This window comes from Schistosoma haematobium, chromosome ZW (assembly GCF_000699445.3).
Source record: "Schistosoma haematobium chromosome ZW, whole genome shotgun sequence".
In the NCBI taxonomy this organism is placed as follows: domain Eukaryota; kingdom Metazoa; phylum Platyhelminthes; class Trematoda; order Strigeidida; family Schistosomatidae; genus Schistosoma; species Schistosoma haematobium.
In genome coordinates this window covers 28,885,283-28,908,437 of record NC_067195.1, presented here as the reverse complement: position 1 = coordinate 28,908,437, position 23,155 = coordinate 28,885,283, and the positions used below count along the sequence as shown (strand labels likewise).

General features: G+C 33.3%; 2 protein-coding genes across 3 annotated transcripts in view; both read left to right on the top strand.

Moving 5' to 3' along the window:
- The first annotated feature begins 1,096 nt into the window (after positions 1-1,096).
- MS3_00010345 (uncharacterized protein) lies at positions 1,097-8,070 on the top strand. Its single transcript, XM_051218707.1, has 4 exons — positions 1,097-1,154; positions 3,485-3,557; positions 3,590-3,750; positions 7,810-8,070. Exons 2-4 carry the CDS (start codon positions 3,515-3,517, stop codon positions 8,035-8,037), a joined length of 432 nt encoding a protein of 143 aa, XP_051070976.1. The 5' UTR covers positions 1,097-1,154; positions 3,485-3,514; the 3' UTR covers positions 8,038-8,070.
- Positions 8,071-16,675: 8,605 nt separating this feature from the next.
- Positions 16,676-23,155, top strand: part of MS3_00001126 (uncharacterized protein) — a 55,541-nt gene continuing 49,061 nt past the window's right edge. Inside the window, exons 1-2 of one of the 2 annotated variants that reach the window (XM_051208632.1) lie at positions 16,676-16,908; positions 20,688-20,842. In XM_051208632.1, coding sequence (XP_051070974.1) covers positions 20,735-20,842 — 108 coding nt within the window. In that variant the 5' untranslated portion in view covers positions 16,676-16,908; positions 20,688-20,734. Of the gene's footprint in view, positions 16,909-20,074; positions 20,843-23,155 lie in introns of those variants that run through there. The other variant, XM_051208633.1, reaches the window with a different exon arrangement.

The following is a 23,155-nucleotide window of genomic DNA, read 5'->3' as shown; positions in this document are numbered from 1 at the left end:
GGTTATATCCCAGTGTCTGCGTTAAAAGTTGTGCCAAAGATGTACGGGAATCCTGTTTAGTCTGTCTATCAGAACACGATTGGCCGAGTCAAGGCTTATGGTATATCTGATATTGACGAAAAATTCCTTTGTGTTGAGCAAAGTGCTTAAGAAAGTTAGCGGGATGAGTAATGATACTTTTGAGGTCGTTATGAATATAGTCGTGAACAGATATTCAAAAGCTTGCAAAATTCTGGCAAATGTTATCTCATTAAGTACTGACCATCTGCTTCATTAACATCCCGTTTTTTGTATATCGTCGGGTAGAACGAGACACCGATACATGCACCCAAGCAAAGGCATAAAATCTCAATAACGTTGTATGTATTATATATTCTACATGACGAATAGGCTGTAAGAAGTGACCGAGTCGAAAGCTTGTATTTTGAAGCGTTCTGCTAAATAAAATTTCTATATTTTCTTATCTTTTTGGAGACATTCCGCTTAATCTACGGAAAGCTTTTTACTTATTTCGTGTATACATATATGTAGTTATCGATTTACTTTCCTTCCATACGAGAAATTTCTTCGAAATGTTGTGTACTGAGAACTGTATATTGTACTAAACATATTATATTATATAAAGCCAATAATAATAAAAATAATAAAAAACTAAATAACTTCTTCATTTTTAACCTGTATGTATGCTAGGAAGAACTTGTGAGGAAATCTTACAAGGAGAAGAACAAGAGGAAACGTGAATTGAGGACCCTGTAAGCAGTCAGTGACAATTATCAGTATAGTAAATACAATTAAGGCTGTCTGAGGGTCGAAATTAGATATCAGTGAAACAGACTTTTTAATATTTCACATCCCTCTCAGTAAAGACGTACCACCTTAGTTCTCGTCAAAGTCTGAGTTAGGATAAAGTCGAACCACATCTCTGTGACGTCTTCTTGAAATATCTTGATCCTCTTTCAAATGATGTGATCAAACGTGAATCTTTGAAAGTTGTATAACTAGTAAAAAGGTAATCATTTGTTTCTCATCGCGGATTTATTATAAGGTCAATTTTGAATACTAGTATTCCAGCTCTGACTGACACAAGTAATGTGCCATCCTTTTGTAAATCATACGCCACTCAAGGTCACCCCTGTCACTGGTTTTACAGTACAGTAAGTATCTAGTTATAAACGTTGCGGCCGATTGGCAATTTTAAGCATTTGTTTTCCAGACTTGAAAACTGCACGTTAACTTCGTCTTCTCCTTTAGTTGAAATTAAATGAACGTATATGTGCAGTTTTTGTTATTTGACATAGAATAAAAAGTTAACTTTTGGTTGATTCGGGAGACCTCATATACAGAAATATCATATGAGAAGCAGCTACGGAGAAATACTAACTGAACTCTGATCACTTTAATTGGGCACCATGTCTATGTTGTTCTTGTATATCAGACGAGTTAGATAGATGCTGACAAATTTAATACAGATAAGCTAGACTTGTAGGGAATTTAGAAGTAGTCAGATAAGGAAAAGATCATCTGGTGAACTTACTACTGACGAGTTTGGAATTAGTTGAATTACTCTAGCTTGGACACAACAGTGCTCAAGACGGCAATTGTTTCTGTGAGTTTTAGATGTAAAGTGTAAAACACTGAACAGTGAGCGTTGGGAATCTCTTAATTTGGTGCCTATTTTCTCACTTCTGCCTGGGGATTCGTTCAATAACTGCGACATTCGTTTCCTAGAATAAACTACCGCTTCCTCTTGTCCGTGTTTTAGTAATTCCCTGTGATGATCATCGTCTGTTTTATCCGATCGCCATGAATAAACATATTCTTATAAGATGTTTTGTGCCGTTTGGGCGGTAAATCATACTTCATCCTTTCATCACTTACAACTAGTTAGGACTAGTTATTTTACGTCGTTTCAAGTCCTTGATCTTGTTTAATGAGAAGTTGTGGTTGTGTCCGAGATGTTGCTTATCAAAGTCCCAGTGAATAAGTAGGTTCGACTTTGTCAGACACGTAGTTTTAAACTTAGCAGGTTGTGATACTGGATGAATCTCCGCTTTACCACCCTATATTTGTTTTCTGAGGCTACTGAATCATCCTGGTAATTGCTACTGTGTGCCGATTTGGGCGATGGATATGTGAAGTTTACTGATACTAATAATAATAATCTAAAATGGGTGATCCTGGACTCTGAGTAGACTATTGATTAGTCCAGGTTTTAGAAAATTCATAACCATTTTTAAGTCCCTATTATTGTGTGTATAGCTAGTCAGTTAGCCTAAACCTTATTGAGGATTGTAGTAAAAGTGATGTGATGATGTAGAATCTTTTTTCAACTATAGTAGAGTACCATAAGACAAGGAAAAATTTTTTCAATATAGTTGTAGTTAATGTTGAGGTAACTAGAGTCTTCGATGAGCTTGGTTTTTAACTATCACATTTTGTAAAAGTTGTTTATTAACATAGTCTTCCTATTGAATTCATACATAGCAATAGATAGTTTTAAACCTCACTAATTATCTTATTAATTCTCTGCATGATAGCACTGATCTGTACTTATACCATCCCTTAATTTCTAGAGATGGAACTAATTGTGTTGGTAAAGTCAACTGCTGTTAACATTCCCATAAAACTGGTTCTTAAACGTCTTGTGAGGTCTTCGTCGAAAGTATAGAAATATAATTTCGATTATCTGTAATTTGGTTTAATTGACTCGACTTAACAATATGCTGGGATCTCGTGTACTAAGTTTCAAGTCACTTTCTTCAGGCCTGGTGCTACTACTCGGCTACAGAAACTGAAGTAGAGCATTTTAAGTTTCAGGCTTAGTGATGTAAAACCAAGTGCTTTCAATGAAAAGCATGACAGTAGACAGGAGGAATGTGTGGCCATTGTGCGAAGTTACAAAACCTTTACATAATACTTACACATAGCATTTAATCGTCCGTTTGCAGCTTCCGGTGTGTTATGCAGTCTGGACTGTTTTCTCGACTAGCTTCCAAGTTTTCTGCCAACACCGTGCTTTTTGTGCACTGAAACCCTTCACTCTGTTAGATGATTGTTGCAAATTCGACGCCACGTCCTGATGCACACTAATAAACACCTTTGTGAATACCGTCCACTACATCAATACCTAAGCCGTTGCTTCGAAAAAGGTAATCAAGAACGGTCCCATGAAAATTATATGCAGATAACATGGAGGGTCCTGTTGTCAATGAATCTGGAGAAAAAATAGTATTGAGTTTATAAGATATGATCTTAAAGCTTTTTGAATGGCATATCATAAATTGTGTACGAAACGTCATCCATTAAACAATACCGTACCAATATCTGCCATCGTCATTTTTAAAGACGGTGCGCTAGTATAACGTTTATGTGATCGAAACTAGTTTCTTTTAGGACACCAATCCGTTTGCCTGTATGTTTATATCCATACAGTATACCATAGAGTTTCATTCCTACCACACAGACATGAAGTCTTCCGTTTCAGATTGCTCATTCTCAAAGGAACCATCTTGCTATGTCTTTGTCCAGTGGAAGTTTATTACGCTCAGCTCAACTAGGTAATAAAGTTTAGTTTTTCCAACGTTTTCAGTATTTTTTAGACAACCTTTCAGATGCGCAGGGGTTAAAAAAAAGAAGAACTACGCCGAGACCCCTTCTAGGTACCGACCTTCTGTACTTGTGAAGACTGTTCGTGGTTTTCAGTTTAATGATGGAGACTTTGTCTATAAAGGTGATATCTTAGTTCGGCAGGTACATTGTTTTTATTGGTCTTTGTTCATTTCTAAAGCGTGAATAATTTTGTAACGGTTGTGCTGTTGATATCTCTATTTTGTTGCAAGTGATAAAGGTATGCATAAAGCAAAGGGTAACATGTGAACGTATATATATCCATAGAATATCATCTGACAAGGATCTGACAAGATGAAATTGTTCTCTTTTGTAGAATATGTCATTAGGGCTGGGTAGTTTGTAGTGTTTTTTTTGCATGACTACGTAAAACTCATGAGCAGTCCGTCAATCATGACCAGTACAAAGCCTGGCACAAATGCGCCTTATCCGAAGTCTCCATATTACACTAGGACAAGGAAGGCTGGAATAGTGTGGTAAGTGCTAATGAGGAAGACCAGATATGGGGAGTGTGGTGTGAAACGACAATGAGAAGAGATATATGAAGGGATAATGAACTCCAGATCTAGAGTACGATAAAGTTGGCACGTTTGTTTCATTATGACCGCTTCTGGGTCATGTTACTCCAACCACAAATCACACGGACTTCAACCAAGTGGTTAACATCCACCACAATGAGTCAATCAAATAGTCGCTGGCTTTATGGATTGATATCACGTCTTGTTTTGGTTATCCCTAGCATTCTTGCAGCTTTCTCTTACAACAGACAGCATACCCTATCAATGTAAAAAGTTGTCGGGCGTACATAACACATGTCCCAACCACCTCAATCGATGAAGATTCTAGGCGGTATATATTTAGGGTCTATACATTGTTATGTAGATTCTTTGAATCTTAATTCTTGGCCGACTAACTTTGGTTCACCCAAGGTATGTCTTGCATTTGTAAACAGCCCACGTTTGCTGAGAGGATACTTATGAAACATCACAATTGTTTTCGCTTTCTCCAATTTTAATAGTGACCTGTAATCCAGTGTAATGATCATCTATTTTATCGAGTTTGTTTTATTCATATCTTTTAAGTGTAACTGGCTCATCGTATCATGTATAAAGTCGTAGGATATACACAAGTTTGGAGGATGTCCACATATCCAGTCCATCAAAACAATCCGTAGTGGATGATTAAGCAGAATATGATACAAATTTTAACTAAAATATTTGGTACCAAAAATTGCTTTCTGGTTACTCACCCAGTTAAGTTTCCCAGTGTAGTTGGAGAGACTTTCACTGTTCTGTAGAGTTCGCTTTGTTAGTATTTTCTCTTAGTACGTTTCGTAGCACCTATGAAGTGAAAAGCGTCCTGGTACAGTTGAGGATTGGGAGAGTCCACTCTCGGAATGTTCTCATATAACCACTCGCATATAGCCACGGCCAAGGAATTCGTACTAACTGCCTTCTCGTGGTAGGGGTATTGTTTAGGGAAGTAAGAGGATAAAGCGAATATCCAGCGCTTGCATCGGGTTAGTGGATACATAAAATCCACCTGGAGGAGTTGAAAAACACTGATTCAAACCAATGGTGTACATGGGCTCCAGCGATGTCAGGGGTTGAGTAGCTCACGAACCTATTTTTGATCACCGGCTATCATGGAACTGTACCTTTTAGTGTTGCTCCACCACCTTGTAAATTAGATCTCTAGGTCAAAGGTCTGGGAGTGGTTACTTACTGACGTCCGTCACCCCTCGTGGAGAAGCATAGACCGCCCACGAGCATTCTCTATCGAACTCGGCTCTGAACAATCTTTTCCAGTTGCTATTCATCTTTTTGATATCTGCTTCCGATTCTCGACGCAGTGTGTTCTTTGGTCTTTCTCTTTTCCGTTTCCCTTCAGGATTCCAAGCTAGCTCTTGCCTCGTGATGCAGTTTGATGACTTCCGTAATGTATGTCCTATGCACCTCTATCGTCTTCCCATAATTTCCACTTCAGCTAGAAGCTGTTGACCTCAAAGTTGGGCGTCTTTTGAACCTTTCGTCCGGTTCAGCAACACTCTGTTGAAAACGTTTTCTGGTACCGATTGTAGTGTGATGCCTCCGTAGTTCTCACACTTGTTCAGATCTCCTTTCTTTGTATCTCGATGAAGTGTCCTTCTTTCCAGTGTGTCAGTGGCACTTGTTCTTCCTCCCAAATCTTCCTGAATAGAACGTGGAGCGTGTTTACAGTTACTTTTATGTCTGACTTCAGTTCTTTGGTTGGTAAATTGTCAGGTCTTGCTGCTTTCCCACTCTTGATTTATCTAATGGTCATGCTGACTTGTTCGATCATTGGTGGAGTGCAATTTATAGGAAGGTCTGTGTGTGCTGCTTTGATGTTCAGTGGATTCAGTGGAGCTGGTCGATTCAAGAATTCCTCAAAGTGTTCGACCCATCTGTTTCTCTGTTCTTGAATCTCACTGAGTTGCTTGCCTTCTTTGTCGTTGACTGGTGTCTCTGGTTTACTATATTTTCCTTCTAGTTTCTTCATTGTGTCATATAGTTGTTTTATGCTTCTTCTCTTGTAGCTTTTTCCTCTGTCGTTGCTAGGTCTTCCATGTATTTCTGCTTGTTAGCTCTGACGCTCTTCCTGATTTTATTGTTTGCTTCTGTGTACTCAGCTTGTGCCTTGACCTTCTCTGTTCTTGTTCCGCCATTGTTAATTATTGTCCTCTTGTTCTTCTTTTCTTGAATCTTGTTCAGGTTTCTATAGAGGTCCATTCCTTATGATGATGTTAGATGCGCTTAGAACCTCCTGACACGTTGAAGTTAGTGATTCTTTGATCTCTTTCCAGTTGTCGTCCATAGTAGTTTTTTCTTGTTTGAGTAGATCCTGTAAGGCTTGGAACCTGTTGTTGAGAGCTATCTTGAATTTTAAGTGCTAAGTGCTTTTGCAAGACTGACAGGAGCCTGTGCTTGCACTCACTCTTGGTAGTGAGCAGTTGGAAGTAACCAAAAATTTAGTAAGTACTAGTGGTGTCATGTTTGATGAGATCAACGTACGTTTAGTGAAAGCCAGAGTAGCCTATGCCAGTCTGAGCTATTGTTGCAGCCTTCGTGATATTAGTCAGACTGGAAAGTTGGGTCTAAGGTGCGTCGTTTAGAGCAGTTTCTCTCTATACTTGTGAAACTTGGCTTCCGGGTTGAGGATGTTAGACAGCTCTCTATGTTTGATGATCGTTGTCTTCGCAGGATTGCTGACATTATATCGTAACACCACGTTAGCAATACAGAGGTCCGGCTACTTGTGTTCGTGCAAAGTGATGGTAATCCAAATGGTGCTACCGGCTTTGGTGGCTTGGGCCCTACTCCATGAATGTTGTTCCGGCAAATTCTAAATTATTCATTATTTGCAGACTCTAGAAGTAGTTGGAAAAACGGAGAGGTAATCAATTTATGACATAGTGCCTCGGCATGAAAGAAAGTTGTATAAAACTGGAATCCTTCGGCCCTCCATGGCTTCCTGGTTGGATTCCTAGATATAGTGCAATATCGTAGTTTGAGTCATGATTAAACAGCTCATAATAAAAGCCAGTGATATTCCTGCTGTAATTTTCTTTTAATTTCTCTAAAAAAGTGAGAGAAACTTCTTTAAGTGAAAGAATTCTTCCTAATTGTATTTTCCTAACTGAACTAGTCCTACTACTCTCATTCCCTTACTTTTATTTATTTCTTGCGTTTATAAAGACTATATTCACCTTCTTTCCTATATTCTTTCACAATCTCATTTACTTATTGTGTGACGCATATCTATTTTGGTGCCCCCTTTGTGCCAATATCTTTATTTTTAAATAATACATAAAATAATGATAATAATCAAAACAATCTACTGACCATTCTAGATGTTCCATATTTGTGGAATTGTTAATCACGGTTTATATATCTAGTTTTTGCATTATCATATTTACTGATTCCGTAGGTACAAATGTACATTAGACAAAATATCAGGTAGAATAACATAAAACTAATGGAGAAATTATGATTCACAGAATTATTTTGTAGTAACAACCTAGAGTTGTTAGTTAGTTGGAAATATAAATTAACAGGATTCCGAACTAAACCACGATAGTCATATTATGCATAATGTTTTTTCAAAGATATTTTCATTTATTACTGTATTAGTTTACTGTGGAATTTTATTCCAATCTTTTAGCTTGGTATGGAAATATACCCGGGTGAATCTGTCAAATTAGACCCGGAAACATGGAACTTAGTAGCACTAAGTAATGGACGTTTTACCATTAGTACAGAGAAGCTTTCACCGTTTCCTGACAGCCCTTTATATGATAAAGTGAAGGATGGCGAAGTAATTTATAAACCATTTGTTCATGTAATTGGTGATCCAATCGAACCACTATATAAACTCAAGCGCATTTTGTAACTAGTGATAATTATAGCTATCATACTCAACAAATTGATTTGCTTTCTAACTTTTTCTGAAGTTATTCACCTCGTTAAATCTTTATTGTGTAACGTCATATCTGTTTATCGTCAGTTTTATTTATACAATAAGGATTTGATAACACAACTAAGTTCCGGAAAAGGTTTGGAGAACCACATTAAGATAATTATTAATTTCGAATATTAGGGAGATAAAGTTCTCATTTTCATATTTCCATCAAGGATTGGAAAAACGTGTTTTAAATGCTTCATTTGGTTATATATATATAGTATTTAAGTATAGTTTTCTTCGTACTATGCTTTACGATTATCTGAAATTTTGATGGACTTCTGAGTGGCAATACACTAACCTATTAGTTCATATTCAATGTATTCTTTATCGTTACCATGCAATCTAAATTAAGGTACGTTCCCTAAATCTTACCTTCGGTCAATGGTTAGATAACGTTATTGAATTCCGAACACCATATATGAACTAATTGTAATGCAGAAAATTTCTAAGTTCAGTTAGCAATGATTGAACTAAACTCACTCTGAGAAGTAGTGCTTTCTGCAGTAGAAATGGATACTTGAATTAATGAAGTTGATTTTCATCATTTATTAATCATTCAATGTCAAAGTCACTACCAAAAACGTTTGTTCCATTTTTTGGTTACGTTTTCTGTCTGGATATGTTTCCGACTACTTTTAGCCAATATAGTAGCGTATACGCCGACAATTACTTAGGTTTTAAGCTCTAAATGTCAGTCTAACCCATAAAATATCACAAATATCTTTAGTCTTCAAGTTAACTCATCTTAATATTATATTCTTTCTTAATCCAACTAAGTTTCGGTGCATCAGGTTTTGCTGCTACTTGGAGGTTCATTGTCTGCATCATGTAAAAGTAACTAAGGGTAGTTGGAAACCAGTTGGAATGTTCCCAACAGTATTTTGTCCATCAACTTAGACGGCTTGTCTAAAGCGACATTTTTTCCAAATGCTGATCTCTTAATTCTTAGTACGCATTCTCGGACTTTTCAATTTCTAAAGGCTAGTTGAATCAGAGGTTAGAAAGGGCGAATATCATGGCTAATTCGGACGGGCAGGTCGTAAGAGTATTTAATAGGTTTAAAAGACCGTCAGTTTCTATCCACCACCACTTATTTTTCCGTCCATATTGCTTTCTTAATGCTTGACGACTCGCGATCATCGCTTAAACCTTTGGGATTTCTATTAGTCGTTTCTACGATTTCTACAACAAGCTGGAGATAATGCTAAGCTCCCTTAAAATGTGGACTTTCAGCAATTCTATAGCTAATCCTTTCCTGAATATCTCATTGACACTATCTCGACTAATTTCCATGGGGTTCTCCAGCTGTATGTTTGCTGTAGATAACGGCTTCCAACAAAAAGTTTGGTTCTCGCTGCAGTCAGTAGGCGTCCAAGTGGCAACAACAAACAGGATACCATTAATGTTTTGATCTGTTCCAGTTTTGTAATGATATGGAGCCAGACAAAGGATAAGCGATTTATTTAATGCATATATACCAGAGATCAAAGTCTAAGAATATCCGAAACACGATCCTTGTGAGTTCATTAAATCGTTGAGGTAAATTCAAATGAACCAGTCTACTTAGATCATGGATCGGATTTTTAGAAATTAATCAAAATGTTCTATGGTTTTCGCTACTGAGCCATGTTTCCCTGTTGACTGTAAATTTGTAACGTCGAAAGCTTCAATATGTGATTTCAAGCGCGGTTGTGCCTTTTTTAATGAAATACCTAGTGCGACCACGTGGTCAAACAGTCTGCGCTGTTGGGACACAAAGATTTCTTAAAACATCTTAATAACAGGCACCACATAATCGTTTTGATTTGCACTAAATGAACAGATATTGGATTTTCTTCATTCGCATGGTAAGGTCACTATCTTTTCCTTGATGACGAAGTTCTGAGTCACTTTTTCTTCCAACAGTCTGTTTCACAAATTTTGTTTTCAAGAATAATAAAATTCTCCAATGATTTTGAACTTTTAGAGAAAACAAGTTTGTATTTTTCGAGAAAATTGTACTCTTCATAACAAAACTGATGTATTAAGTTTGTATCCTTCGTATTGACGTTGAGTCAGTGTAGGAACAAAATCTCTTCCACCATAAATGAAATAGAACTAATTTCATCAAGTACTGCTTTCTATGTTTGGGTTTCTGACGATGTTGTATGAACAGTTTTTAATAACTTAGTTAACATAAAACATTCGCATCATTTAATACGGTCAGTGGATTATACATAGAGTGCTAAAATATCCGGTAATATCCAATGTTATTGCCTACCAGTAAATATAATCAACAACAAAGTCCAAAAATACTTTTATTTTATTTAACTGCCTAGTATTTTCCGAGCAACATCAAAACTTTATTTGTGATAAATCTATAAGGGAATATTGTCTGAAAGGAATTATTACAATTAAGTAGGTTAGTCAGTATAAGGTAGTGAACTAAATTTGAAGAAGTTATAAATATACTTTTACTTGATAACTAGAAGGAGGGTTAGTAGTTTAAGCTCATCCTGGAAATCAGATAAATTATACTGAAACCAATATGGCTGTGAAGTAAACATTAATCAAGAAATGAAAGCAGGTGTTTCTTGAAGTGCTCATTTTGATATACAGGTATGCATTGATAGGGCTTTCAAATCAAACAAGAAAACTCTCTGGCAAAAGGCGACGCACGGTCTATCCTACCTTGGATAGCTTTTATAAATGATGAGTAAATAGTTTACCCTTGTGCTTACGAAAGGATAGATTGAATTCAGCCTAGGAAGAGGTATCGATTTAACCTATTTGGAACTTGATAAGTAGCAAATTTACAAAACGTTTTGTGTTCATGAGAATGTAGTGAAGAAATATGCAGAAAATCATCGGAGAGCTTTGATAAGTGGTAAATGGAGGATTAGTGAGTTGGTGTTGTTGTATTAAGAGAAACATTTTAGCGATGCTTATTTAGCTTTGTTGGTAAATTCAACTTCTGAAAAATTAGATTCAATAATTAACGATGCTGCCTTCGAATTGATTATTTTAGCACTTACCTTCATGACACACTAAAATGTTAAAATCAAGTCAACAGTCATCTCATTTCTACTATTCATCTATCATTTTCAGTGTTCTCTGGATAGCGTTGACCAGATTAGTAATCCAAGTAAATACATGTTTGTTTTTGTATGCTTTCCTTGACGATATTGAAGTTTAGTTAAAGGTCGCCAAGAAGTATTAACTTATTTTTGAGTCCTAGACCAGTACATTAATTCATAGCGTTTTTAAAGTTGAATCACCTTGATTATTAAGCACTGTCCTAGGAACTAGTTTCAAGTAGTACTCAATTTTATTCAACTGAACGATACTGCTGTTTTAAGCAGTATAGGTGAAACCAACCAAAACTTATAAATCTCAGTAATTACTGCGTACACCGACTGAGAAATGTTTAACTTGGATCTGAGATATTATGATCATCATTGTACGATGGGATTATTTTTATAATGGATTGCGAAAAAAGATTTTCATTCATTTGAAACCGTCTGGAAGAAAATCGTCAGAAGCTTTGAGAACACCAAATAGTATTGGTATAAAGCTTTCATTAGATTTGACCCCTATATTTCATATATACCAGGTCGATGATGAATTAGAAATAAGTTAGTAGCCTCTGAATGAAAGTTCATTCGCTCAAGGACGTGATAACTTAGAAGACTAGATTAAGAGGTTGTACAAACAGCTTTAAATGCACGGTGAATTATCGGTACTTAATCTTCTATCTGCAATTAGTTTAACTCATTAAAGCTAGTGACGTCAAGTATTTATCGCATATTGATTGTTATATTTTTAGCACGGCGTTTACTGACAAACAAGTTTTAACGAAACTGTTGTAAATTAACTTTGAAGACTCAAATAAATTTGAATTTCATTGCTCAGGAAAATGTTAATCTTTAGTTATTATCTGAAAGATGATCACACTTTTTCATAAGAAATGCTAGAAATTGATTCGTCGGGTTACCTTAAGGTTGTACAATTTGAAAGCAAGTTAATAACTAATACCCATCAGGTAGCTCTGTTTGTCCCTCAAGTAACTTTTTCAAACCATGATAAAGAGACAATACTTGAGAATGGATATAATCAATAGTTTGTAAAAATATCAATATGAAGTAATTTGGTTATTCGAAAATGCAATTCTTTCGTGGCTTTTTTTCTCATTTAAGATTAAGGCTACAGTTAATGTTGTATCACTGAGTAGAAGTAGAGCAGCATAACTAATTTAAACAGTAACCAACCTAATAAGCTTTCCATATTCATCACTATTTAGTAACCTACAAAATTACATCAGTTAGCACCCTAAATTCCTAGTGTTGTGATTCCTATTCCGTATTAACGCACATTACTGGTTATCTAAAATGGAATACTTCGACAAAATCTGGCTTTGCTTCGACCATCATATTGTTTGTTGTGAGATTCATGTTTTTTTCACCTAGGAATCGCCATCATTATCGATAAAAATCTCGGTTGTTTATACTTTTTTTAATACAAACTCAGACGTTCATTTCTCTTTTTTACAGTAACGGGACTAGAAATATTAACTGGAAAAGGAGGTTAGCGTAACTCAGTAACCGACAATACAATGTCTTGATTTTTGAATTAGTGTATTGGATTTAGTTACACTGGAATCAAATATTGTTCTGATAAACCTATGTAATGATTACTAAACAGAACGACTTACATGTCATAAATTCGCTTACGAAAAATCACTACCCAGCAGTGTTGTATTGCATATAGGTTTTGTAGTTTAGTATGAGACCATTGACTCAAAGATTTCACATGACTATTACCTCAAGACAAAATGCGTAATCACAAATTATCTTAGGGTAGTTTTTAATAAATTGATGAGTCCTTTTTTAATATAGAACATCTGTAATGTAATTGATCATAAATAAACCGTTCAGTTTAAGGAATGTATTGTTTATTTTCATCCACTAAAAAGTAAGTACATTTGGTCAGTCAACTGAAACGTTTGTCAAAATGGTGTTTTTCCTTACCACTTTACTAAATACTTACATTAACATTGTTTTAAACAGCTGGAAGAGTACCTATTCTAAACTATTGGGATATACTGAATATTTATTTATCACAGTGACGTTTAAAACAAACTCCAACTACTGTCTCATCAGTGTTCTGAGTGTTTGTAATCGCGTAAAATTTTTGTCACCTACAATCACTGGCATTTAACAAAACTGTATTTTACTTTGATCGGCGTCTTATTGCCTATTGAGTGAATATAGTATCAGTCTTAAATTATCATTCTTAATTGTGAGTTCCGGTAAACTTCTAAAATAGCTTATTGCATGTTCAAACTTATCAGAAAAGTGAATATGTTACTTTATAGGGACTCTAGATCAGTTTTAAAAACGATTGATCGAAATTTAAGAATGTTCCATAAATACTGTCTCTGTAACATTCGATGGCAAGACTATAATATACCGAAAACCTTTAGCGGATTAATAGATTGCCTTGAGACTAGCTAATCAATAACAGTCAATGAGAATGCGGCTTTCGTGTGAGAGCTCTAAAATATAGAAAAATGATAGAAATACGAAGGATTAGAATTTTGAAAACAACAATAATGACTTTTGATAATTTAGGCTTGATGTCATAGTTCTGTAGTCAGGATAAACCTTAATTCTTAGCTCTACATCTTTTAAAGCCTAACTCTTAGTTCTAAAAACCCCTCATCCATACCTGCTGACCCTGAAACTCCTAAACCCCATATCCTAAGCCTAAAACCCCTTTTCTGTGGCTTCTAGCCCTAAAACACCTTAACCCTAGATCCTAAGGACAAACTCCTAACCCAAATACACTGAACTGAATAGTTCATTCGACAATGAAGACATCATCTGATGCTTTTGAAATACGAGATATAATGAAAGTCATGAGTTTTAGCAACAAGCTATACGGAACAGCGTTTTAAATTTACGCATCGGTTAGCCTAGTTTTGATTAGTCGCTCAAGGCCGTTGGCATACCACAGTCTTATTATTGTTTCATTATTGGCTTGCTGCTTCTCACTGTTTATCATATAAAATAATACGAAGCAATCAAGGGTCACTTATCTCGACAGTCGTACTTTTGTAACTTAATCAAAAGATTTTTCCAACTAAACATTGCATCAAATAAAAATAGGGGCGTTATCAGTAGACTAACAAGTCCCCAATAAGGTTACTTATATTACAGAAACTAGATTTAAGTTTTACTATGATGGATGAACTGTCTTGTGACCTCTGTCCAATATCATGTGACAGACCTCCAATCAGAATCCTGATCCTAATTTAGTCTATTTTGCGTTCACTATATACTCTAAGGCCTAGTTTCTCGGATTTCGCCAATACACACAATCAATACTATTAACCGTCGACCAACAGCTAGTTCTTGTTGGTGCACGATTCTCCAGCTATTCTCAGCCCTGCCCTTGAGTCTAAAGCCATCTTCTACTATATTTTATTTCAAACAGACGTAGTTTATACACAGGCAGACAAGACCGCATCACACCATAAAATTAAAAATAACGGTTATACATGATCAAGCCAAAAGTCGCTGTGAGTATGGGATACTGTAAATAATTGACTGGAAGCAAACCAAATGTAGTAGTAGTTAGTGGGTTAATCGAAAGCTTATGATAAAGGGAATACGTATAAATAGTAACCTAGTTACTGAGTAATTACGCTCTAAAGTTATAATTAGTAATTATTTGTAAAAACCAGTCATATCTTCGGCATTATTTGCCCCGTTATAACAAAATCATTTCCGAACTAATGTTTAAGTAATCATTTTTAAATGAAAGTTGTAATTACAGTAATAATGAAACACCCTAACATTTAAATGTGAGTGATATGATGTACACTATCCAGTTATTATAGTTTTATCAAGCAAAGTCTAATCACTTAGTAATTTACTGGAGATCAGAGTATTTTAGTTTGGTAGATGTTGCAATATCAAATGATCGATTATATTTGTTCAAACATTGGACTACAATAAATCGCCTTTGTTTAACAAACCACAAATGATGGAAGAAAACAAATTAAAGTTTCTTTGGTATACTTCCATGCGACGATATTTATTTTACCTTATGATCGAGTTACGTTCAATTTTTATGTGATATCACCATTTTGTGTATTTCATCTTTTCCTATCCTAGAAGTTTCATGGTTCATTTTTTGAAAATGATACGTTTAATTCTATAGATTTAGTTTGATTTTGTTTCATAGCTATTAGTTAAAGTCATTCAATGGATGACTTTTTAAGTTTTTGTAATTTTGTCAATGGAATAGTCTGTCGTCTGATACGGTTGAGATGTTTATGTCATTTCCAGATTTTATATATATAACACTCACAAAATACTATGTTGTTTAGAAAACATGAGTACCTTTCACGTTTTATCCAAACAAATTTGAACCAACAGAGCACTGGATACACATTGAAGAATTTAACCGAATAATTTCAATTTTTTGTACCACATGAATTACTTTGTCCTTTCATTAAACTAAAAGGTAAGTAGTTTTCCTAATATCACCAACCTCAGCCTATTAAATCAAGTTGCCTTTTGTAAGTGCCATGCCAAGTGCAGGAAAATAGTACTGAGTGAAAATGAGGAATATTTTTCACCTGATATTCTGTAAAGGTACAATAATTGTGGATTTAAATATTGAGGAATTTTCAATCAATTAATTATAGGAGAATAAAATTTGTTTCCACATCCCTTGTGTTACTAATATACGGAAATATTGACTTGTATACTTGATAAACCACTGATCCGTTTTTTTTGTAGATAACTGGAAATGAACTCACGGGTATGGAATGCAAATATTTTGAACCTGTAACTAAATAAATCATTAATAATAAAGTAGTAGGAACACACTCGATAATTAATATTCGTTATAAAACCATTTATTTTACTAAAGATATTTTACCCATAAATAATTAAAATTAAACCCAGTTAATCAGTATGAAGTTAGTTGTAGTCACGGAATGAGACACCAAATACAAAACAGTAGGGAAGCTGAAGGTAATAAGTGGCTGGTTGTTATGTATTGTGTTTTAAGTAAAAAGGAAAATATTGTCTTTCGCAGTAACTCAAGAATAACATCACTATGATTCATGAAAATAAACATCTCGAACCTAAATTCTGTACTGCTGAATATTTGCACAGCATAAGAATAAACACAACTGATTAGTTCTTTGAGATTGTCGATATTTCTTCAGCTTTGCTGGTATGCACCTGAAAACATTCTGTAGACTAAATAATATCCCATAAATCATGTGGTTGTAAAACAATCCTAATTTGTTTAAAAAGTCTTCCTAGAAAAGATCTAAACAAGCCTGTACAAAATGACCTATTTAAATTATAGGGAATATGATAGATGATGAAAAGTGCATTACACAGAGTTTTTCACATGACTATACCTGTTATTTTAAAATCGTTCACATAGATAATTTATTTTATCAATATAATCGGCATTCTCTAAGTACTGATACACAAGTATCCCCGTTTTAAGCACAATGACATAAGTGGGTTTTTTTGTATTTTTAGACATTATAATTGTAAGTATGACAATTATTAAATGTCCAATAATAAGAATATTTGTACTTTATTGGTTCTTATCTTTTAAAAAAAGAAAATATACGACTACTCTTTTTTATTTCTAACAAATATAATATGAAGAAACATTAAACTTTGAAACAGTTGGTTCATTGAAATTCGAAATCGATATTTCGCAATTTCGAATTAGAAGAATAAAACGAACCTTTCTTCATTAATATTTTTAGTGAAAGTAAAACAGGTAGGTTTATATAAATTATAATATAATTAACATAATATCATTAAGAGTGTATGTAATCTGTATTAGTTACATTGATTAAGATATTTTATTGTTATAGAAACTGATTTTAACGAATTCTTATGATATTTTAAACAACATATTCATCATTTAAAAACTGATAATAACGTAATATTCCGTTTGACTCAGTTTTGAAGTGATCTACTTAGTTAGATTCATTATGTGTTGGCATAGGTAACTCGATTATTTTAATAAACTATTCATTGCACCTTGGAATAAACTTGGTGGTTCATATTGAAACCGTCTTTATTATGGTTATTTTATTATTTCTAATTATTTAATTAATGATAAGTCACACAGTGAAATGTTCAGTTTATTATTGCTAGTAATTGAGTAGTGATTATCATATCGTTGATTCAATGCTACAAAGACATTTCTACTTCATCCAGGTTGATAAAAACTTGTCCAATGGAAAATCATGAAATTCAATCTTATGAGCTAATGTGGGAAATCAATTCATAACTAAAAAAACATTATAGTTTAAAGCCATTAGATAAATAAGTGAAAGCATATAGCTGAATTTATTTTACTGTAGCCTTATTGTTAGCTGACGTTAGTGAAAAGAATATACATTTATGCATTATTGATAGAGTGACTTGACTTTGATAACGTATTTAGAAGAAACTAGTTTTCCAGGATTTCACCAGCAATGAACCTAATTAATTTACTGTGCTTCGTTTGTCTAATGCTTCGTAGCTGAAAGAGACCTTGCTCATAACTTGTGTAATAAATTAAGAACTCTCTTTGATCTACTTGATTTTAAGTTATTGACTCGTTTTGTTGATAATTTTCGGCTCTATGGTTCCATCGTAATTTTACATCAACTATAAGTTAATTCTGACTCCAAAAGTTATCTGATTTACGAAAAAGAAAAATTACAACTAGTGGTGTATTTGAGAATAAAACTTAATAGGTAACTTGTTCTGTTGTCAAGGCAAAAAAATTTGGAGTAATCTGTGTCACGTATAACATTTCTAGGTATTAGAAAATATGTTTAAATTACTTGTAATTGATTGACCTACATCACATATGATCATATACTTTGATAATAAAATCTTGATATTGTTCACAATAATAATTGAAAACAATGCATATACTGATAGCTTATTGCAATGCGATTGTACAACCGATATTGTCAGCATTTTTCTCATTTGACTGTTCACAAATGTGTGACAGCATTTTGTATCTTCTGTGTACACTAACTTATTAACCTTGGTCAACGAGATACAAACGTGTTAACGGTGGTGTAATGTTGACTGTATCACACTGTAGGTGCTAGCGAATTTTACGTGTACATGTGTTGGATTGTACTATCGACCTGCAAAATGCAAATGCTTAATCTTCAGTCATTCATTTGCATCTTGCAGTGTATTCTGCCATCCGGCTAATTCTAAACTGGCTTCTCCTCTGGTATTGATGTACTGAAACTTCTCTCTGCGTATGTCGACTGCTACAACTTCTACGATGCTTCTCAACATATTTTACTCAATAGTAATCTTGTGAGTAGTACACATCACATGAAGACAGTACATGCATAGAAGTAATCCAGTTAATAATTTGTTCCACTTAACGAATTTTATGGATCAGACAACGCATTTTTAGTAAGAAATAATATTTAATATGATCTTAGATAAACCGAAACTGTTTAAACGCACTAACAATAATATTATATTTCTGTTTATTATAGTCAAATTTTGATTCTCTTGTAATTGAGTTCACTAGTGTGTGCTTTAAGTGTTGTACAACTTGATAACAGTGCTATTTATAGACTAAAGGGTAGATAGAGAAATACCTATATGTTATGTATACTTTTATTTATAGATGGCCATTCTATTATTGCATTTAATAAATTCAACTGTCAATATTGTTTTCATCTCTCATAAGCCAATGATGTCTATTTATATGCCCTCGATACAATCACTGTTTTGATATGACATGCTAAGCTAGTTTTTTGTTCAGCAGTAGATATTATAGGTAATTTTATTCAATATTATCGTAAGCCCTTTTTATGAATTTTCTAACATGTAATCTGAGAAATCTATCTGTTAGTGTTGTATGAATATTTCAACGTTGAAGTGTGAAGAACTACTGTGATTGAGCACCTAATTGTTCTTGAACATAGTTCGGAAATTCCTACAATGATAACTTCGTTAATCGAAAAAACGTAGATGTTACTAATATCCCTAAGAGAAGAACTTAATAAAAGTTCGGTACCTAACTTAATCTCTGAGAAGTTGGAATCTTTACAGTAGTTGAATAAGAACTAAGTCCGTTCGAAATGAATAATGAATAATAATAATAAATCACTTTCGGACAGTTTAAAAAACTTATTTGCTTCTGTTGTCGGGCAAATAATTATAGTCCATTCAACGTGCTTATGATATTATTTGAAGTAAACTATTAATCGTAACGGATTAGTTTCATAACTTATCATTTGTGGTAAGTATTTCGTTTCTTAGAATACTTATTGACGAAGGCAACAAAATAATGATGTGGTTTTGATATTACACTGAATAAAAATTAGAATTTCTGAAGTTTCCTGGCATAGTGTAGCCTATTTCCCCGAAGTACATGTACAGTTCACTTTAAATGAAAAAGTATTAAAAGAAATAATCAATTATTTAAACTACTGAAATTACTAAAATCTCCATAAAACCCCTTCTGATAATTATTTGTATGTTGATACACAATTAAATAAATTATAAAATATCATTCTTATTCTGCCAACGTTTTATAAAAAGACGTGCTAATCAACAATTTTGAACGACTGTAAAATTCAATATTTTGTTTTTAAGATTATAAAACTGAGCATCAAAATATCATTGGTTTAGTTTGCTAGTCATTTATTATTCATTTTTTCCAAGGCATAGGTTTTATTTGATTACTTATAATGAAGTCACCATGCCCTAATTCTAAGCTGAAATAAATTATCAAGATACCGTAGAAACATTATCTTTACAGCGAATTTTGTTGTTTAGTTTCTTTCTTTTTTGCCATAAGTACACCCAACTGGAAAAATAATGAATAATTTATTTTCTGAAAACCATAGAATTTCATGAAAGTGTATTGTTTCCAACGAACAATCACCTTTGAATTGTTAAATTTAATATCCCCTCTATTTCAAGTAGATATTCTCTACTTTGTATACAAGTAATTATATAACCATTCTAAGTATCCCTTGTTTTTAGCGACAACTTTAATAATCACAGTTTTGCTCATTTGAAGGCACCTGATTCCTGTTTTACTCGTTAACTGCTAACGTAAAACTGATTTTGTGTAAATTACTTCAGTTATGTTGCATTTATCAAATAATCATTATTAAATCCATATTAGTAATTTGGATAGCTATTATACTTATGGAATTATGCTTAGTTCAACCGTGGTGTAAATATGCTATGTATATGGTTTGTTATGTGGTAGTCTCATAGGAATTTTTTACATTTAATTTGTAATATTGACTTTCAAATATCTACTTGAACATAATACACATCATAGCGCTTACTGTATATTTCTGTAATGACGAAACCCAAAATAGTCTTTATTATTAAGCCATAACATAAACGTATGTTAAAGTAACATATTACAGTGGAGAAAACTTAACCGATAACATAATTTAAATACATTACCAAAACAACTATAAAGTAAGAAGCCTGATTGTAAACCTCCTAAAATGATATTACTGTTTTAGAAAAATGTATTTATCGTTTCTCTTTTAAATTTAGACAACAAACAAGTGAAAAAGTAATCAGCTTTCAAAATCGTTACGGAAATGAATAGTAACAAGAATTCACCATCAAAATTACTTCCTTTAACTCAACATCTGAATCTATATAATGGTAACTATGACAGTGAAATCGAAGATGTACTCAAAATATGGGTAAATTAAAACTAAAATAAATTTCCTTTTATTTTCTGTTCTTTAAATTTCTATAAAATATGTTTGTTGGAAAAACCTTGGAGATTAAGTACCAGTAGGTGGTTTTCATTTTAAGGCTGAATTACTTCATAAAGTGGAAACTTTTATACAGATACAAGTGTGATTGGTAGTCTGTAGTATTCTGATGGATCTAGAATGTCGATCGAACATAACAGTTATATTTTTCATCTCCAACGTTAAACTACTGATTTGTCTCATTGAGTTTATTGATCTCACATAAGAGATTTGAACTTGAAATTCTTTAGAGAGCAATTGTTTTGATTATCCTAGTAAATAAGCCACCAAATCAGACAAATATCACCGAACAGTTATTTACTACGTGAACCAAACTCCTTAAGTGGAACTTCCTCAATTTTGACCATTTTGTCTAAAATCACATTCTTCTTGGTTTTAGAACAAACAATTAGAGCAACAAATTTTTTCTTCCCGATTAACTTTTCATCGTGACCCCACACTAGTATTTATCTAACTATAACTGTATAACAAGTAAGTATATGTTGACTACACAACAAAATGTCTCGATTTATTTATGAATCAATATAATTAAACAGTAGAACTGCCTATCCACTTACCGTTTTAAATTACTTCGTTGATCGTTTACTATTATTTTGCCTAACACTCGGAATTTGCAACACTGTCACCTAACTAATCACCAGTTGGTTGGTGGTGATTATGTAATAGTTGTAAAAAATATATATATTAATGCGGATCCATAATGGGAAATTAATTAAAAAGAAATAAATGTTGCGTTTGGTGGGAGAGCTATCGAGTATTTTTGCTGAAAAATCTCGAGCAAAGTTCTTTCCGAACCATATGTGTGCATTACAAAAATATCATTTAAACAAATAATCCTAGAGAGTAGACGTATTTGTAGTAACTAACCTTCCAGTACGGAAAAAGGTTTCTTCGGAATTTCTATTCGATTTTGAGCACCATATTTCTCTAAATCAATTGTTATGGTTAGAGGTAGGATTTTTATCTACCAGATATGTAAAAGCGTTATCACATTTTTTCATCAACTTCTGATCCAATTCATAGAAAACATCTGCTAAATAATTAATTCTGCACTTAGTGTTTAAACAGAACAGAATCAACTGTACTGAGACCCTTTTATTCATCAAGAAGAAATAAGTCATCGTTACCTAGTCGGAACTAACGCAATGAAGCATACTAGTAGCGATTATAGTTAAATTTTAAATCAGGTTTTAGCTATCAGTAATCAAATCAAGTATTTGTCCAAATGAAATATGATTTTCTTTGGTAGATTATGAGTACTTTAACTTCTACAAGAGCTCAGTGAATTCAAATATTTCTCTTTGTTCAAATTCTATTGAGTATAAAAGTTGATAATTAAAAACTATTCATTCAAGTTCGTTATGAAGTATCTATTAGATCGCACACTATCATTCTTATAAAGTTATAATATCTTTTTATACAATGAATATAGGTTATTATTTAGAAACAGATGGTTTAACAATAATATATTCTACCAACCTATTCAAAGATAGATTCAATTAATAATAAGGGATTTTTAAAAAAAAAATAAAGGTCGCCAGCTCGTAGTTGTTATCTACAATCTCAGGTTTGTATACATTAAACCAGATCACAAAATTTCATTGTTTGTATCTTTATGATGATATGGTAATTAACGTTAATTATTTTAATTGAGTTAAAAGTAATCTCGAAATTTGAAACAGTAATCTTTTAAATTTATTGGTCTAATCGATGCGGACATATTATATCTTAAAAGTGGTCCTCATGATAACAAATTTGTAGTATTGAAAAATGTGAAGACTTAAATATTAGCTGGAGTTCATTTGAAATAGTATCAGCATAAAAGTACATTTGTTTGGTGGTGATTAATTAGAAGTTTCATTATTGTTTAAGATTAAACTTGACAAATTAGGATAGCAAAAAGTGTGAAGTATGTGAAACTAAAACTAATATGTTGAGTATGTTTAATCTCACCACTTTAGAATGAGGAAAAAAATATGTAGCTTAGTTAAACTCTCTTTATAGTGTTGACTTCTTTAAACTGAACGGTTTAATGGCAAAGCTAAACTTTCTTGTCTCGTTATCTTTGTTTTATTCGTGCGCCTTTTTATTCTCATTGACTATTGTTTTCGACTAACCACTAATCATGAGCCTGATAAACCTTGTTCTAAACCGTTGTTTGACTTTATTTTATCATGCATTTAACAGACTAAATTTCTAAATACACTTCTAGAACGTTTTCAGCATTCATAAATTTCC